We start from the raw sequence: 15,696 nt of genomic DNA on the forward strand, positions 1-15,696 counted from the left end.
AAGCCCCCAGGTTCTCCGGCCCTTTTAGCTCCTCGTTCCCACTCCAGGGCTCGCCCCGGTGGATTTCTCCCCTCCCAGCGGGTGTGTGGGCAGGGATACAGGGCAGAGCCAGGCACCGAGGCACCACACCCTTTTTTACACAGTAATTTCACGCAGCAAGAGAGAATAAAGGGAGGGAGATGCTGCCAAGCGATTCCCAGTAAAACTCTAGAATGGCTTTTAGCCAAATCCCCCCAAAACCACGAAGGGAGCCACCCAGCCCCTACAGCTCCTGCTTCCCAAAGCTGCCCTGGGATTTGGGAGAAAGCAAACCCACTTTACAAAGCTCTCAGATCTGAAATCCCTGGTAGCAAAAATTTATTTCCATGACCAAAGATGAGGAGAAATTTATAAACTTATTCTAGCAACCATCCAAGGAAACAGTAAATATCCCATCAGCCGGCAGCCACGCATCCAGGAGGGCTCTGCCACACCCCCTGCGGGCACATCATCCGTCCTGCCTCCTTCCCCACCCTCCCGTGCCAGGGAACTCCGGGAAGGTCCGCGGCGGATCCGGCCAGCCTCCAGCCCTAGTGTCCAACGTGATGAGGAGAAAAAACAAGCAGCACACTCATTTGAAAGCCCAACAAAGACATGGACAGTGTTAGATTCTCCTAAAAAGTAGTCCCAATCTGTTTTTTCTCCCCCCAAAGCCCCGGTGCCTGGGATCAGCGCATGAGCAGGCTGTGCTTTGGTCCATCCACCCTCTCCAGCTTCTCAAAGTGTTTCCTGGCGTTCCGGATGTTGATCAGCGTGGCCGCGGAAGCTGAGACGGAAAAGGGACAGGGGAGATAAAAAGAAGTTAAAAAGGGTGAGAGTCACCATGGCCTCAGGGCTGCCTGGCTCCAACAGCTCTGTCTGCAGGGGCCGGGTGCATCCTGCTGCTCCCAAGCCAGGCAAAATCCACAGTGGGATTTTGGGCAGGGTGAAATTTAATGTGAGATGATCTGGGCAAGGTTTAAGGTGGAATGGTCTGGGAAAATTCAGTGGGGGAAGATCTGGGCAAAATTTGATCTGGGATGGCCTGGGCAAAGTTTAACGTGGGAAGGTCTGGGCAAAATTTCATGTGGGACGGGTAAAAATTCAGCATGGGAAGCTCTGGGCAAAATTTAGTGTGGGATAGTCTGGGCAAATTTAACGTGGAATGGTCAGGGCAGTTGGCTGATCCCAGAATAACGTGAGGAAAAGCCTCTCGCAGGGAGAGTTGCTCATCCCAGAGCTGCTCTCCAGCCCAGCAATACCCAGCTGATGCCTCACTGCCAGGGATGCCACAGTGTCCCTAATTCCCCAAGTGAAGAGGGCAGGGAAGCACAGCAGCAGGCCTGAGGAGTGCTGGGCAGTGTCCCTGGAGCCCCTGAGCTCCCAGCAGCAACTCCAAGAGCTGTGTAAACAGGGATCTGCTCCCAGGGGCTGCGGGCTGGCACTGCTGCAGCTCCTCCTTGGGATAAATAGAGGCTGCTAAAATTAGAGCCTGTCCACCCGAGACAGCCCAGCAACACCCAAACATGAGCCAGCTCTGCTTCCTCCCCAAAAATCACCGGGGCTGCCAGCTCCCAGCTGCCCAAAATAGGCTTTAGGCACGACCTGCTCAGCCAGGTCTGGTTTGGTGGCTCCCTGTGACAGCAGTAGCAGCTCAGCTGTGCCACCACCTCTGCAGGGTCCCGCTCACACTCAATCCCTCTCTCCTACTCAATTCTGTAATTAAAAACTGATTTTCCAAGAGAAACACAGTTTAAACTGGACTAATTCCACCTTTTTTGAGGTTTTTCTTTTTTTTTTTCCCCAAGCAGGTTTCTCTTGGCTCTGACTTACGTATGGAGGGGTCTGACATGACCACCATCACGTAGGTGTTGGATGTGAAGATGTCAATGAAAGCAGCAAAGTTGGAGTTCCTGACCTCCATGCTCTGGAAAGAAGCTGCCAGCTTACTGAAAAACAAGGAAATAAAGGGGAAAAAGAGTGAATGAAGAGCCTTTGTGCCCACATGGCCAAAATCCCTGATCTGAGCTGTTGGGAACAAGGAGGAGCTGGAATTCCCACTTGGCAAGGTGTGGTTACAGCAGGGCTTTGGCTGGGCTTGGTTTTAAAGGCAAATTCCTCAGTTTGGGGCCAAATGAGAACAGTATCAGCTGCTTGTGCATTGAATGAAGGAAATTCCAGACACAACCCCCCTGACCAGGCCTGCTCCCCATGGATAGCAGGGCTCAGCCATTCCCAGCTGGACACTCTGGATGAGCAGTAGAAATAAGCATAAAATGGGAATATCTGGAGACATCTGAATATCTGTAAATCCCCCCAGAAACTTCTCCATTCTATCCAGCTCCACACATCCTCAGAATTAACCTGGCAGTGGAGCCTGAGGGCTGTGCAAAGCCAAGCTTCCCACTTGTCCACTGAGAACAGGGATAAACAGTGCCTGCAAGCCCCATCCTCCCCAGGCAGCCCTGTGGGCCTGGGCTGGAGCAGAGCTCTCCAGCTGCCATTCCCAGTTTCCAAGAGAAACACTTCTGATCACTTCAGCCCTGGAATTCCTCTGCCTTGATCCAGGAGGAGGCCTGGAATAAAACAGCACAAAAGCTCTCCCACCACGTGCAAAGGAAGAGTTAAATTAACATTTAAATGATTTGTGTCCCAGCAATATTCCACCCTGGCATTCCAGCTGCTGAGGAGACAAACTGGAATTCTCTGGAAAAAGCTGGAATAGCCCTGATGTCCCCAGTGCTGATGGGAGCAGCTCACCTGCAGCTCAGCTTGAACTGTTTGATGATGTTGCTGATCTTCTCAAACCTGTGCACATCCCGCTGCTCCTTGCACTGATAGTGGGAGATCACCTGGAGAGGGGGCACAGCCAGTCAGGATCTCAGTCCAGCCCTCCCACAGCAGGTCTGGGAATGCCTGGGGAGCAGGGAGGATCCCCTTTGCCTTTGGCTGACTGGATCTTGGGAGTGTTTACAGAGATTCTTGTGGGGTTTTTGTGGAGAAACTCTGACAGGATCAGCACACAAAGGATCTGCCAGGTGACACCACTGTCCCCTCTGAGGGCTTCACCTCAGCAGCAATTTACATCTTGATCCAAAAATAGGTGGAAACAGAGTAAAAAATGTGTCCATCACTTCAGGAATGGGCTCAGTACTGTGATGGATTTTCCCTCCCATCCAGCACAGGCAGTGACCACAAAGTCAAATCAAGCTGCTCCTCCCCAAGAAAAGCAGCTCAAAGGCAGCTGGTTCCTTGGGAATTCCTTCTCCATTCCTTCTCCATTCCTTCTCTGACTCCAGTCGGAGCAGAGGGAGCAGCCTTGAGTGCCTGGATGCCAACACCCAGAGGGTCTGAAGGGCTTTAGGAACCCTTGAAAACATCTCCATAAACACTCCCACCGAGCTGGTGGCCCCAACCCTTTGTTGCTCAGCCACATGGAGTGAGAGCTGCATTTCCTGCCCAAACAGCTCCATCCCCACAGCAAAGCTGACAGGAATCTCTTCCAAACCTTAGGCCAGCTGCTTTGAACTCTTCACAATCCCAAAATCAGCTCTCACTGCATGTGTCACTGCCTTGCACAGGGATCTGAAACTGCTCTATTCAGGGAGTCACATTTAACAGGGTTTTTAGGGGTTTTTCCTCTTTTTTTCCCTTAACCACCTTAAACCCATCACTTTTTAAACTTGCCCAATTATTCCCACAAGCACAGTTTTAGCCATATTCAAGACTTGCAGTTGCCAGCTTTCAATTTCCTTCCTAAACTTCCCAGATGAGGTTTTTTCACTACAATTTAAACAAAATTTCAGAATAAGATTTCCCAAAGAGATTTTCACAGGAAGATTTTCCTTCAAGAGAAGAGAGTTCTGGGAATGTTTAAGTATACGAAAAAAAGGGAGTTTTTTTAAGAAGTCACCATTGCACTTAAATTAAGAACACAATTTTTGAAGCAAAGATAATTTCTTTCAGTTAAAAATGTTCTTGTAACAATCACACTGTCACACACCCCGAGGTGGAACTATTCATTATCTCCAAAAGGTCAAAAAGCAGAACCTGCCAGGCATGGCCAAGTGTTTGTTTCTGATAGTTTAAGGAGGAAAAAAAACTCATGGCTCCTTTCCCAAATTCCCTCCATCATTTCCAAATCACCAGCAAGGAAAACACTCCAAATAATTCAAGTATTTCCTTCAGCTCAGCAAGAGTTTGGTGCAAAGTGTGAAGAGCCCAGCCCAGCAATCAGGAATATGGACAAGCACCAAGAGTGGTTTTATCCAGCACCTTGCAGAGGGATTAGGAGCACAGGGACTTGGAAAAGCATCACAATCCCATGGCTGACCCCTCATCCATGCTCTGGATTTGCAGGACATCAAAAATCAAAAGAAATCAGGTCCAGCTCAAATGCCCTAGCAGGAGGAAGTGAAAAGGTTTGGTTGTGAAGCTAGAAAAGGTTCCTGCCCTGTGCAGAGGGGGATTCTTGGAGCAGTCCCACCACAATGGGGACATGAAACACTCCCAGAGACTGTAAGAGGAAACCCCAACCAAATCTCAGCTCAGCTGCTGCAGGGGGGAATTCTGGTATGGTCCCATGGGCCACAAGGTCCCAGCAGCTGCTTTCAGAATCCCAAGGCCTGGATCAGGGCATTCTGCACTGGGGCTGGCACCTCCCAGCTTCCATGGAATCCCACAATGGCTTGGCTTGGAAGGACCTCAAAGTTCATCCACTTCCAGCCTGACACCTCCCACTGTCCCAGGCTGCTCCCAGCCCCAGTGTCCAGCCTGGCCTTGGGCACTGCCAGGGATCCAGGGACCACCACAGCTGCTCTGGGAATTTCATCCCAGCCCCTGCCAGGGAACAATTCCCAATTCCCAAGATCCCATCCATCCCTGCCCTCTGGCAGTGGGAGCCATTCCCTGTGTCCTGTCCCTCCATGCCTTGTCCCCAGTCCCTCTGCAGCTCTCCTGGAGCCCCTTCAGGCCCTGGCAGGGGCTCTGAGCTCTCCCTGGAGCCTTCTCCTCTCCAGGTGAGCACCCCCAGCTCTCCCAGCATGGCTCCAGAGCAGAGGGGAGGGAAAGGGAGGCTTCACCCAGGGAGCCCATGCAGGAACTCACCAGGAACGTGGCTCTCTCAAACAGCAGCACCTCGTCTGCCTCGATGATCTGAGCAAAGTTCCTCAGGTTCATCTCCAGCTGCTGCACGTTGGGGATCAGCTGATAGACAATGCTGGACCAGGCCTGGACAGGGAGACACAGAAAGGTCCCACCAGCTCCTCTTCTCAGCCCCTCACGAGAAATGTGCTCCCAGAGGGATTTTTGGCACTTCTGGGTGCTGACAGCCTGGGAAGCTTCTCTACCCTCCATACCCAGATCCCAGAGGGAGCCCAGACCTGAGGAGACCCTTCCCTGGCTCCAGTTCTTCTCCAGCAGGCAGAGAAACTACAGTGCTGCTGAACAGACTTAAATCAGCCCTGCTTTAAGTTGGGAATGCTTCTGTCTCCTTCTCCCACTCAAGTTCACAGAGATTTTTAATCCTGAGCAAGGTCAGCACTCAGATGGACACTTGGCAGCTCATCCCTGACCCAAACAAAGTTCCACCTTATCCCAACAGGCCAGGAACAAGCCCAGGAGGGGCTGGGGGACGCTGGGATCACTATCTGTGCTCATCCACACTGGGATTTTCCAAGCTCAGCCTCCCCTCCCTGCCCAGCTGCTGACCCAGGTGTGGGGCAGTGGCAAACTAACCCTTCCCAGAGCCAGGGGGATATTTGGGATGCCTGTCTGCCAAGTTCCTGATATTTACCACACGCTCCTGACTTTTTAAAATTAATTAATTAAACCCAGGATTAATTTCGGTTTCACTGCCACCCTGCAGATGCAGCAGCTGCAGAGCTGAACACAGCAGCAGCAGCTCCAGGGATCCTCCTCCTGCTCTGCTCCCCACTGGGAAGGCAGATGTGGAGAGGGAGCTGCACCAACCTTGTAAAGTGTCTCATCCCAGATGGAAGTTCTGAAACAAACACATTCCAAGGGCCGGGAAAGGCGCTTCAAGTCTTCCTCGCGCTCCTTAAAAATCTGGGGAGCAAAGAGAGTTGAGGGTTGAGTTAAATGTTCCTGCCTGTGCTGTGGTTGCTGTATGGATTTATGGGATGAGTTTCACATGGATCTCTGGGATACTGCAGGGGAGAGTGGCCAGGAACCCTCCCAGGGAGCAGCAGGGCCAGGGATGTCTTGCCGCAGAATCCCAAAATCGTTTGGGTTGGAAGGAGCCAAGGTGTGCTGGGAGCTCTGGAACCAGGCAGGAAAGGCTTTTCTTGTCCCTAAAAATCAGCACTGCTCTTCTCCACTGGATTCTAGGATGACACACTTTAAAAGAAGGCAGGAAAAGCTCTGAGGACATCTGAGAAAGCCTTCGAGGAACAGTCCCGAGGGGCTGCCTTTGAGGTGTGACCCACAGGGCACAAGGGATGCGTTTCCATGGCAACTGCCAGCTCCTCACCAGATCCCGCTGGTCCTCCTGCACCAAGTCCATCTTGTGCACCAGGCAGAAGATCTTGGCATCGGGGGAGTTCTGCAGAATGGCCTCCAGGCAGGACTGGTAGTAGTGCATGTCCTTCTCCAGCTCCCTGCTCTCCACGTCGAACACGTAGATCAGCACCTCCACGTTGCGGAAGATGTTGTCCCTCTGGCTGGTGAAGTAGTTCTCCATGAAGGTGTCCTGGCTGGGGGAGCAGAGCAGGACACTCCCTTTAGGGCAGCTCCTGCCTGGCAGGCTGGGTTTGTGGGAAGCTCCTCCTGCCAGGAGGGGGAGGCTGGGATTTGGAACTGCAGCCCCCACTCGGGAGGCTGGAGCTGCATGCCCTGGGCATTCCCAAGGAAAGCTGGATGCTCCTGGAGAACATCAGCCCCCCAGTCCCACAGGAAGCCAAAGCTTCCCTCATGTCCTGCTGTTTCTGGCCCCAGGTTGGCTTTAAGGAGTTATTTGTGAAAGCCCACAGCAGCAGGAACAGGTCAAACGTGACCCAAAGCATCAGTTCAGCCTTAAATCCCAGGATTGAAATCTCCTTTAACTCTGGCTGAACATGACTGAGATGTTGCAGAGGCCATGGAGCTGAGGAGGGGACACATTCCTTGAAAAAAGCTGCCTCCAGGAGCCACAGGATCAACCTCCAGCATGGCCTCTCTGCACAAATCCCACCTGGATGGAGCTGGAGTGAGCAATTCCAGCACCTCAGGACAGCAGGAGAAGGAGCATTCCCTTGGCACCACCTCATCCCAGGGGGAGGAGAATCCACTCTGCTCCATCCCTGATTCCCCAGAGCCTACCCCAAAGGCTGGGCCAGGAAGAATCAGTACCTACCCTCCGCAGTCCCACAGGTTCAACACCAGGTTTCCCAGGAATCTGACGTGGGAATGCTCCACATCAACTGCAAAGAGACAGCAGGAGCTCACTGACTGCACCATACCCAGGGCAGAGCTTGGGCAGCCAAAAATCATGGAAATCAGCACCAAATCATGGAATGATTTGGGCTGGAAGGGATTAAAGCCCTCATTCCAGCCCCTGCCACCCTCCATTATCCCAGGCTGCTCCAATCCTCATCCAGCCTGGCCCTGGACACTTCCAGGGATGGGCATTCCTCACAAAGCAGCCCCACTTTGTAAAATCCCACCAAAACCCCATTTCCCAGAGGAAATCAGGCCTCCCTGCCCACTGCTCTCCTGAGAAGTGCAGTAAGTGTTCCCCTTCACTCACACATTCCCTGGTCCCTGGGATAATGTAGGAATGACTGTGCAGGGCTTTAAGCCATCCCTAACAAAATAAACCAGGAGCACAGGGAATGCAAACTTCAGGAAGAGGCCAAATCCATGGCAAAGAGGAAATTTACACCAATCCCTGACATTAAATCCACAGAGGCTCCTCCCAGTGAGAAGCACCAGATCCCAACAACTCATCCACCTCTCTCAGAGGAATCACTTCTTGCTCTTTCCCAACAAAGGCTTTGGAAAGAGAAGGAAAAGCATTCATTAAGCCCAGTGCATCATCCTGCCAAAACCACAGGGGCATTGCAGGATCCCTGTGCTGGAGATCCCTGCAGGAGCAGGAACATTCCACCAGCACAGAGGAGGCTCTGACAGGAGTAGCTGCACCAAAGGCTGCTTCCTGATCCCAAAAAAAGGGAGTTAAGGATAAAAGTTGAACAATAAAGCAGCAAAGCCAATCCCAGTGCTGCCTTTGCCTTCCCTCCACTTCCTGCCTGTCCCTGGCTGATCCCGAAGCTCCCAGCGGGGTGTGGCAGCTGGGAGGACCTGCAGGGACACACCCAAGGGACCCAGGGATCGCTGCAGGGAGCAGCCCCGCCCCTCTGATGAGGGGCTGGAGCCCTGGCTGCGGGAATGGGGCCGGCAGTTCCTTACTCGTGGCCCCCAGGCGCCGCGTGTCCCGGGCGATGTAGTTGGCAAAGATAATGGATCTCATGCTGGTCTTCCCAGACCCACTTTTACCCATCAGCAGCACCTGCACACAGGGAAAGAAGGAAAAATGAGCACTCTCAGAGCACTGAGTCCCTCCCAGCTCCCTCGAGCTGACATCTTACTGCCAAAGCCACTGAACACAGCACTGGCACAGTCCAGCTGGGAATGCACCAGGAGAGAGGCAGAGGGCAGCACGTGGGGAGCAGCACAGACACCCCAGCCACTCCTGGGTGGTCACTGGGCCATGGTCATCCCACCTCCCTGCTGTCCTTGGGAAGACTGAACACTTTTCACCAAAAACATGGACAGGACTTGGGAAAAGCAGGAGCTGCTTCCCCATTCCCAGTCCCTCCCACCTGATGGCTTTGGTGCCACCAAAGGACTTTAAAGATGAGGAACAGCTTTGTCTCCACCCTCCAGACCAAAACCAACCCCTCAGGCTCCTGGTTTTCCACCCCAAACACTCTGTCCTAACCACACAGGGGTGGGAGGGACCTTAAAGACCTTCTAATACTGCTCTTCCCATAAAACGACTGCTTTTCCTTTCCCCAGATACCAGGGACATTCCCAGTCTCAGGTACCAGAAGACAAAAAAAAAAAAAAAAAAAAAAAAAAAAAAGAAAAGCAGATGAGAGATGAGACAACCCAGGTCAGCATCCCCAGAGCAGGAGAGACCCTTTATGGCTCCAGTGATGCCTTTCCAGAGGAGACTCTTGGCTCCATGATATCCCATCCCTGCAGACCCCAGGGGAAAGGAGAGGCAGCCAAAAAGTAGGGAATGCTGCTGGGGGTGGGGATGAGGGGAGACAGTCACACCAGAGACAGTCACACCAGGCAAGGTTTTACATTGTGTTCTAAAAATAAAAATTAAACAAAACAAACCCATCAGTGGCAGCCAACATAGCCTTGCTCACAAAACCCAGCTGTTAAACAAGTTCCAGTCACAAAGCCAAATCCAGCTCCTGGCAGCAGCCCTGCCAGTCTACCATCCAGGAGGGATTTCAGGAGAACAGCCCAGCCAGTGCCTGCCCAGCCTCCCACCCCCACCCTGGACAGCAGGGCAGGAGCTGCCACAGCCTGGGCACAAAAGCAAGGCACAATTCCCCAGTGCTGTGTGCTCAGCTCATCCCTGCAGCAGCTCCATGCTGGGAGCACCCTGGCCAGAGGGAAGCTGCCCACAGGCTCCAGGATTGGCAACAAGGAGCATTCCTGGCTGTTCCACACCCAGGAGGGCTGGGGAGGGCCCCCAGGATGCTGTCCTGTACTGTCCTGTCCCCTGAGCTGATCCCAGAGAACAGCCAAGCTCTTATTTCACAGCACCAGCACAAAATCCCAGGCAGAAACTCGATCCCACTCTAAGGCACGGCCCAAACCAGCCCCAATTCCCAAAGTTTAGGCTGCAGGGGCCTTGCAAAGGGGTCAGACAGCAGTACGGAGAGTCAGGCAGGAAAACCAATCCTACCTCACTGTGGAAAGGCAGCCAGATATTCCTTTAAGAGCTCCGGACGTGCTCCTGCTGGGATACACCCACCCCTGCCACGTCCAGAGCTGCTGCTCCTTCCCCACATGTTAAATTTCATGCTCCTGGAGCCCGGCATACCCTCGGGGCTCCTGGGACACCTCGGAAGGGTGGCCCAGGGACAGCAGATCCTCCTCCCTGAGCACAGCGTTTTGCAGATAGTTTTGCAACAGCCCCAGCAGCGCTGGGAAACAGCAACTGCCGGGGAAAGCTCTGCAGGAACCCAGCCCATCCAGGCCAGGCTTAAAGCTGGGTTTAACGCCCGGCACCTCCAGCAGAGGATGCAGCGCTGACTCCGAGAGGCACCGGAGGCCCGTGCGAGGGATGGATACAACAAACGGTGTCCATGGATGGGGAAGGGAAACACAGGATCTTCCTGCCCGTCCTTACCTTTTTCTTCATGGCTGTGCTTGGCATCACACACCTGCAGAGAGAAGGCCGCCTTGGATCGCCGCGTTCCACACGCACAGGATCCGCCAATGCCAGTCCCAGTGCCGATCCCACCCCCGGTACCGGGGAAGCGCTGACACAGCCCCAGCTCCCCTCCCCCTGCTCCGGCCCATGGGGAACTCCCGCTGCTACCGGGAAAGCTCCGGCGTTCCCGAAACCACCCGCCCCGGCTGGGATGGCTGCGTCCCGGCCGGCAGTGCCTCGCAGCCCCTTCCCTCGGGATTCCCGCAGCCCCTTCCCTCGGGATTCCCGCAGCCCCTTCCCTCGGGATTCCCGGAGCCCCTTCTCCCGGCACGTCCTTCCGTTTCCCCGGGATTCCCCGCAGCCCCATCCCCGCGATTCCCCCGGGACTCCCCGCAGCGCCCGCGCACCCCGGGCCGGGCCGCGCCTCGGTACCTCCGGCGGCGATGGGTGGCTCGGGGCCGGCTTGAGGGACGATGCCGGTGGGACCCCGGTACCTGCGGCGGCTCGGGGGCGCTGCCGGTGTGAGCGCCGGCAGGTGGGGCGGCGCGGGGCGGTGGCGGTGCCCGGGGCTGCCCGGGCCTGTGGCGGTGCCCCCGTCCCGCCCCCCTCCCCCCCCGCTCACGGGACCCAGCGCTCGGCGGCCGCCGCCGGTCACGTGAGCGCGCGCCCCGCCCGCCCCGCGCACGCGCGCGCCCCCGGCGCCACTTGATGCGGGTGCGGGTGCCGGCGAAACCCCGGCCGCCATGTTGGATGAGGGCAGCGTATCGCTGGCAAAGCGGGGGTGTTTATTGGGGGGTCCCGATGAGTCCCAGGCATTCCCGGTGACTCCCGGTGTCTCCCATGGAACGGCAGAGCGGGACCCGGCAGAACTATTCTGGCAATTAACGGGGCCGACAGTAGCGCTTTGGGAGGCGCTGGTTAAACTACCTTCAGCGCCTCCCATATGGTCTAGCGGTTAGGATTCCTGGTTTTCACCCAGGCGGCCCGGGTTCGACTCCCGGTATGGGAAGTTACATTTTTTCCAGCCGGATCGGGAAACTCCCCGCCCTCCTTTCCTGTTTTTCCTCACGTTCTGCCTCAAAACTCCCTCGGGACTTGATTTTTCCACTTCTGCGGCAAAATTTCTCGGCCCCAAGAGCCCCCCGAAGCCGTAGGAAGCGTCTTGCCTCTGCAAAGGCAGCCTCCCACCTGTTCAAACGTTCAAGTGCCATGGAGCACAGAGCCCCCAGCTAATTAACATGGCGTTAATTGGCTTTTTCTCTAACGCAAGCAAGAAAATTCCTGCTTGAGTCCCACGGTGTGTTTTAAACCACCCTGGCTTCCTCAAGGCAAACAGGATTGTGCTGAAGATACACATATAGTAATCCACATAGGAGATATAGACTTTTACATGTTTATTGCTGAAGGGACTCCTGGGAGCTCCCCCAGACCTGCGGGACTCAGAGATCTGGAGAGAGCTGCTGGGCTTTCCTGGCTTCCCGAGATCCTGGGCCATCACCTTGGGTGTCTGTGAAAAATGCGTACTGGATGATTGGCTTTTCGCAAATATTAAAAATGAACATTATATGTGTTATGTTAGTAAGTTACACTTTATTAATTGTCCTAAGTAGTGTGTTAAATATAGTTTTAGGTTATAACATAATGTTAAAATACAAACTATGCTATGTAAGATACTTTCTTTAAAGAAAGGACTTGCACCAAGGTAGCAGCCACAGGACTCCTAAATGTTCCAGAGAAAAAGAATTTATTGCTCTCTTATCAGAAGAAACGAACTTTTTCCTGCCTTGCTCATCCCTGAAGATGTCGTCAGGATTCAGAGGAAGAAGTTGACACTGACCAGACAGAATCCTGTGTTTGAATGGAATTTATGCATCGTGGATGAGGTGTATGAATATGCAACAGGCTGTTGTTTTTAAGGGTCAATCCTCTGTTAATGTGGGGCCTTTTTCGGGTTTATTTTGCCCAGAAAGAGGTACCCGGACCATCCATAAGTCTTTGATTTATTGTCTCGAATTGTCCTAAATCCTGATTGTCCAAATTTTTATTACTCTAATTATATTACTATTTTTATAACCATTTTATTACTATTAAGCTTTTAAAATTTTAAAAACAAGGGATTGGCATTTTTCACATTGTCCCCTCCCAGAGGCATCAGTCACCTCAGGTGTCCCCTTAGAGCCATTACCTTGTCTGTCCCCTCATGTGTCCCCCTGAGCCCTGTCACCTTGGCTGTCCCCTCTGAGCCTCACCATCCCTCCTAGAGCCATTGCTCACCTCGGGTGTCCCCTTCCAGCCACATCACCCTGTGTGTGTCCCCTCAGTGACATCACCCTGTGTGTGTCCCCTCTGAGCCTTGCCATCCCCCTCAGAGCCATCACTCTTTCGTGTGTCCCCCCCTCAGAGCCTTGTCACCCCTCCCCAGCTCTGGCACTCATCCCCTCCTTCCCTTGGCACCTGGCAGTTTCAGGCAGCTCCAAGGAAATTCCAGCCTGGCAAACCTTGAACTGTTTAATGGGTGGGAAAGGCAGTGCTGGTCCCACAGGATTCCAGGTTTTGAAGCTTTTTGAAGCTCCCCCCCCCCCCCCCCCCACCCCATTCCTTAAAGCTTTTGAAGCAAACATGGACATAAAAATGGGTTTAGATTTCTCCTTTAAAAACCAGGAAAGATGTCAGGAGAACACCCACCTTCCTTCCTTCTGGTACTTGATTTTAACAAGTGTTTTCTATTTACATTTCAAATATCCTTGTCAGACCCTGAACCCCAAATTGCAGAGTTTTGTCTGACTCTGGGTTATATTCATGCAAAACAAATCTCAGGAGCTGTGACAGTAACTTTGTGTCCCCTAAAACTGTGCCAAGGTCCATGAGAATCTTAAGCCATTTTACCTCTCTGTTCCTCTTGCTGAACTCTCAGATATCCCAGTTAAGCAGAAAAAAAAATCCAAGTCTGATTAGCTGTGAAGGGGGAAGAGAATAAAATGTGGCTTTTTTTCCTCTCCTATGCCCCTTCCTTCTGGACCTCTCCTCTATTTTTAAAGCAGATTTTTGAAGAAAGTGGTCCAAAATCAGAATATTCTGATAAAATCTGTCTAATTCCCTGATGTTCTTGCAGGAGAACAACTTGTCTCCAGTTTTGGAACTCAGTTACTAACTGAGCTGCACAATGACAGCATTCACTCGCTGCCAGCAGCTGCTCTGAGCTGTCCTTGTTCAGCACAAGCCTTCTGCTCACAGATCCTCTACACTCAACTTGTTAATTTTTGAAGTTTTATTGGCCAAGTTTTCACTGAACAACCTAAAAACTGTAAGAAATGCAGCTCAGGGGCTGTGCAGAGATAACCCCTCACTCCAGGAGCCAACTGCACCCCCTGAACAAGCACTGAGCACTTCAAACTCCTGCTTTTGTGACTGTGGCAAACCACAAAGGGCTGAAGGAGGTGGGGCTCAGCTCTTTCCTTGACAGACTGCCCTGGATTTGGGATTTAGGGCTGTTGGAACAGAGATAAAAAGATAAAGGCACCAGCATGCCCTTCATCCTTAGCAGCAGCACAGGAAAGCAGGCAGGAAGTTTTGCTCACTCCCAAAAATATCCCAATTTATAAATACAGCCCACAAGACAAAAATAGCTTCACCAGCAGGTATTGTTTCATTCAGCAGTGCTGTGAAATAAACCAGTGACCCCACAGAATCATTACTGTCAAGGAGAAAAAGCCCAAACTGAGTTGCCAAAACCTGAAGATTGAAACATTGTGTGTAAAATGTGCACAAAGTGCAGCCTGGGGCTCACTGCTCTGATCAAAGTCGTACTCAGGGCTCAGCAAATGTTCCAAGGCTCTCCCTGCCTTCACTGAAGGGCTTTCTTCACACACTGAACATTTCCATCGGTTTTAGGGAACAGAGAGCCACAAAATGAGCAGGAAGCTGTTTCACATAGGCACAAAGGGCTGTCAGGGAAATGAGGCACCTTTAGAGCTCTGGGAAATTTTAAACCAGAAGTCGCCAGCCAGGCCTTCCTTTGTCTCCTTGGCCCACCCTGACTGCAGGGGATCAATAAATGGTATTTTAATCCAGGGCAGCAGTGCCCTGCGTGCAGCACTCAGTCCTTCCAAGGCCCCAAAAATCAGCACAATCCTCTGCAGGAGGTGAGGTGGGCTGAGGGCGTGAAGTCTTTGTGCCAGTGCTGTCGTGGGTAATTAGCACAAAGTCATTAATTACCAGACTGGTTTGGGTTGGAAGCACCTTAAAGCTCATCCAGTTCTACCCCTGCCATGGGCAGGGACACCTCCCACGGCCCCAGGGTGGCACTCCCTAAGGACAGTGGCTGTCCCAGAGCTGTGCAGGCAGCTCAGACTGCCAGAGCTCCTCTGCTGCTTCCCAGGCTCTGTGCTCCCCTTTCAGCTGCCCATGCCTGGCAGGAACTCTGAACGATCACACAGCGTGTGCAGGGGAAAGGAGGGCATCAGGGATGATCAGAGGCAGGTGCCTTGTGTCCTGGGTTGCCAAGCACATTGTATCTATTTGCCATCTGTATGGCAGCTGTCTTCTGTTCAGTGGGCAGTTTTCCTCATCTCTTCCACACCCACTCCTCCCTCTGGGGGACACCTGCTGATAAGAGGCCATTGGATGTCCCTGCATGGCTGATAAGAACTACAGCATCCCATTGGGAGATGTGAGCCCAGAGGGAGGAGCCAAGCATTCCTAACTGGATATACTCTGGACATTCTGGAACACCAGCACGGCTTTTCCACTGGATTTCCCAGAGGAACAGCAGCTGCCTCTGCCCCTGGATCTTCAGAGGCAGACTGCACCCTTCATCCTGACCCACAGGGTGTCAGGCTGTGTTCTGACTCTGTCAGTGTTGTTCTAGTGTACTGCATTGTTTATTTTATCTTTTTATTTTCTACCCTGTTAAAGAACTGATACTCCCCACTCCCATGTTTTTTGCCTGAGAGCCCCTTAATTTAAAATTTACAGCAATTCAGAGGGAGGGGGTTTGCATTCTCCATTTCAGGGGAGGCTCCTGCCTTCCTTAGCATTCACCTGTCTGTTTAAACCAAGACACCTTGTCAGAGGGAGCCTCTGGCAGCACACGGGGAATCCTCTCTATTCCAGCTCTGCTTGGAAAGCTGGGTGCCTGTGCCTCAACCATCCTCCTTTCCTGCAACACTCCTGTCTCATCTCCTGCTTTCAAGGCTGCAGAATCCTCCTGAAAAGCTGCCAGGATTGCACAGGGCAAGTGCAGCTTGCACAGAGCTGCTAATGAGCCTGTCAGATCCGATGGC

At 52.9% G+C, this 15,696-nt stretch overlaps 1 protein-coding gene and 1 non-coding gene across 3 annotated transcripts; one reads left to right on the plus strand and one right to left on the minus strand.

Annotated features, from left to right (window-relative positions):
• Positions 1 to 340: 340 nt before the first annotated feature.
• LOC132333747 (ras-related GTP-binding protein A) lies at positions 341 to 11,022 on the minus strand. Of its 2 annotated transcripts, none has more exons than XM_059859147.1 (10): positions 10,822 to 11,022; positions 10,391 to 10,424; positions 8,425 to 8,524; positions 7,370 to 7,436; positions 6,509 to 6,731; positions 5,989 to 6,084; positions 5,125 to 5,247; positions 2,779 to 2,870; positions 1,852 to 1,967; positions 341 to 805 (listed from the first exon to the last, which is right to left on the minus strand). In XM_059859147.1, exons 2-10 carry the CDS (start codon positions 10,415 to 10,417, stop codon positions 708 to 710), a joined length of 942 nt encoding a protein of 313 aa, XP_059715130.1. In that variant the 5' UTR covers positions 10,418 to 10,424; positions 10,822 to 11,022; the 3' UTR covers positions 341 to 707. The 2 variants fall into 2 exon arrangements, with proteins under 2 accessions (XP_059715130.1, XP_059715129.1); XM_059859146.1 differs by having other exon boundaries at positions 10,847 to 11,021.
• Positions 11,023 to 11,351: 329 nt separating this feature from the next.
• On the plus strand, positions 11,352 to 11,423 carry TRNAE-UUC (transfer RNA glutamic acid (anticodon UUC)). Its single transcript has one exon. It is a non-coding gene; the product is annotated as a tRNA-Glu (tRNA).
• The last annotated feature ends 4,273 nt before the right edge of the window (positions 11,424 to 15,696 follow it).

Source organism: Haemorhous mexicanus, chromosome 14 (assembly GCF_027477595.1).
Source record: "Haemorhous mexicanus isolate bHaeMex1 chromosome 14, bHaeMex1.pri, whole genome shotgun sequence".
Classification (NCBI taxonomy): Eukaryota; Metazoa; Chordata; class Aves; order Passeriformes; family Fringillidae; genus Haemorhous; species Haemorhous mexicanus.

Coding starts and splice junctions, on each gene's coding strand:
- LOC132333747 (XM_059859147.1), bottom strand. CDS start 10,417: ATGCCAAGCACAGCCATGAAGAAAAAG. Junction 5,248..5,988: donor GGGATGAGACACTTTACAAG/GTTGGTGCAGCT, acceptor CTCCCTGTCCAG/GCCTGGTCCAGCATTGTCTA. Junction 2,871..5,124: donor TTGAGAGAGCCACGTTCCTG/GTGAGTTCCTGC, acceptor CCCCCTCTCCAG/GTGATCTCCCACTATCAGTG.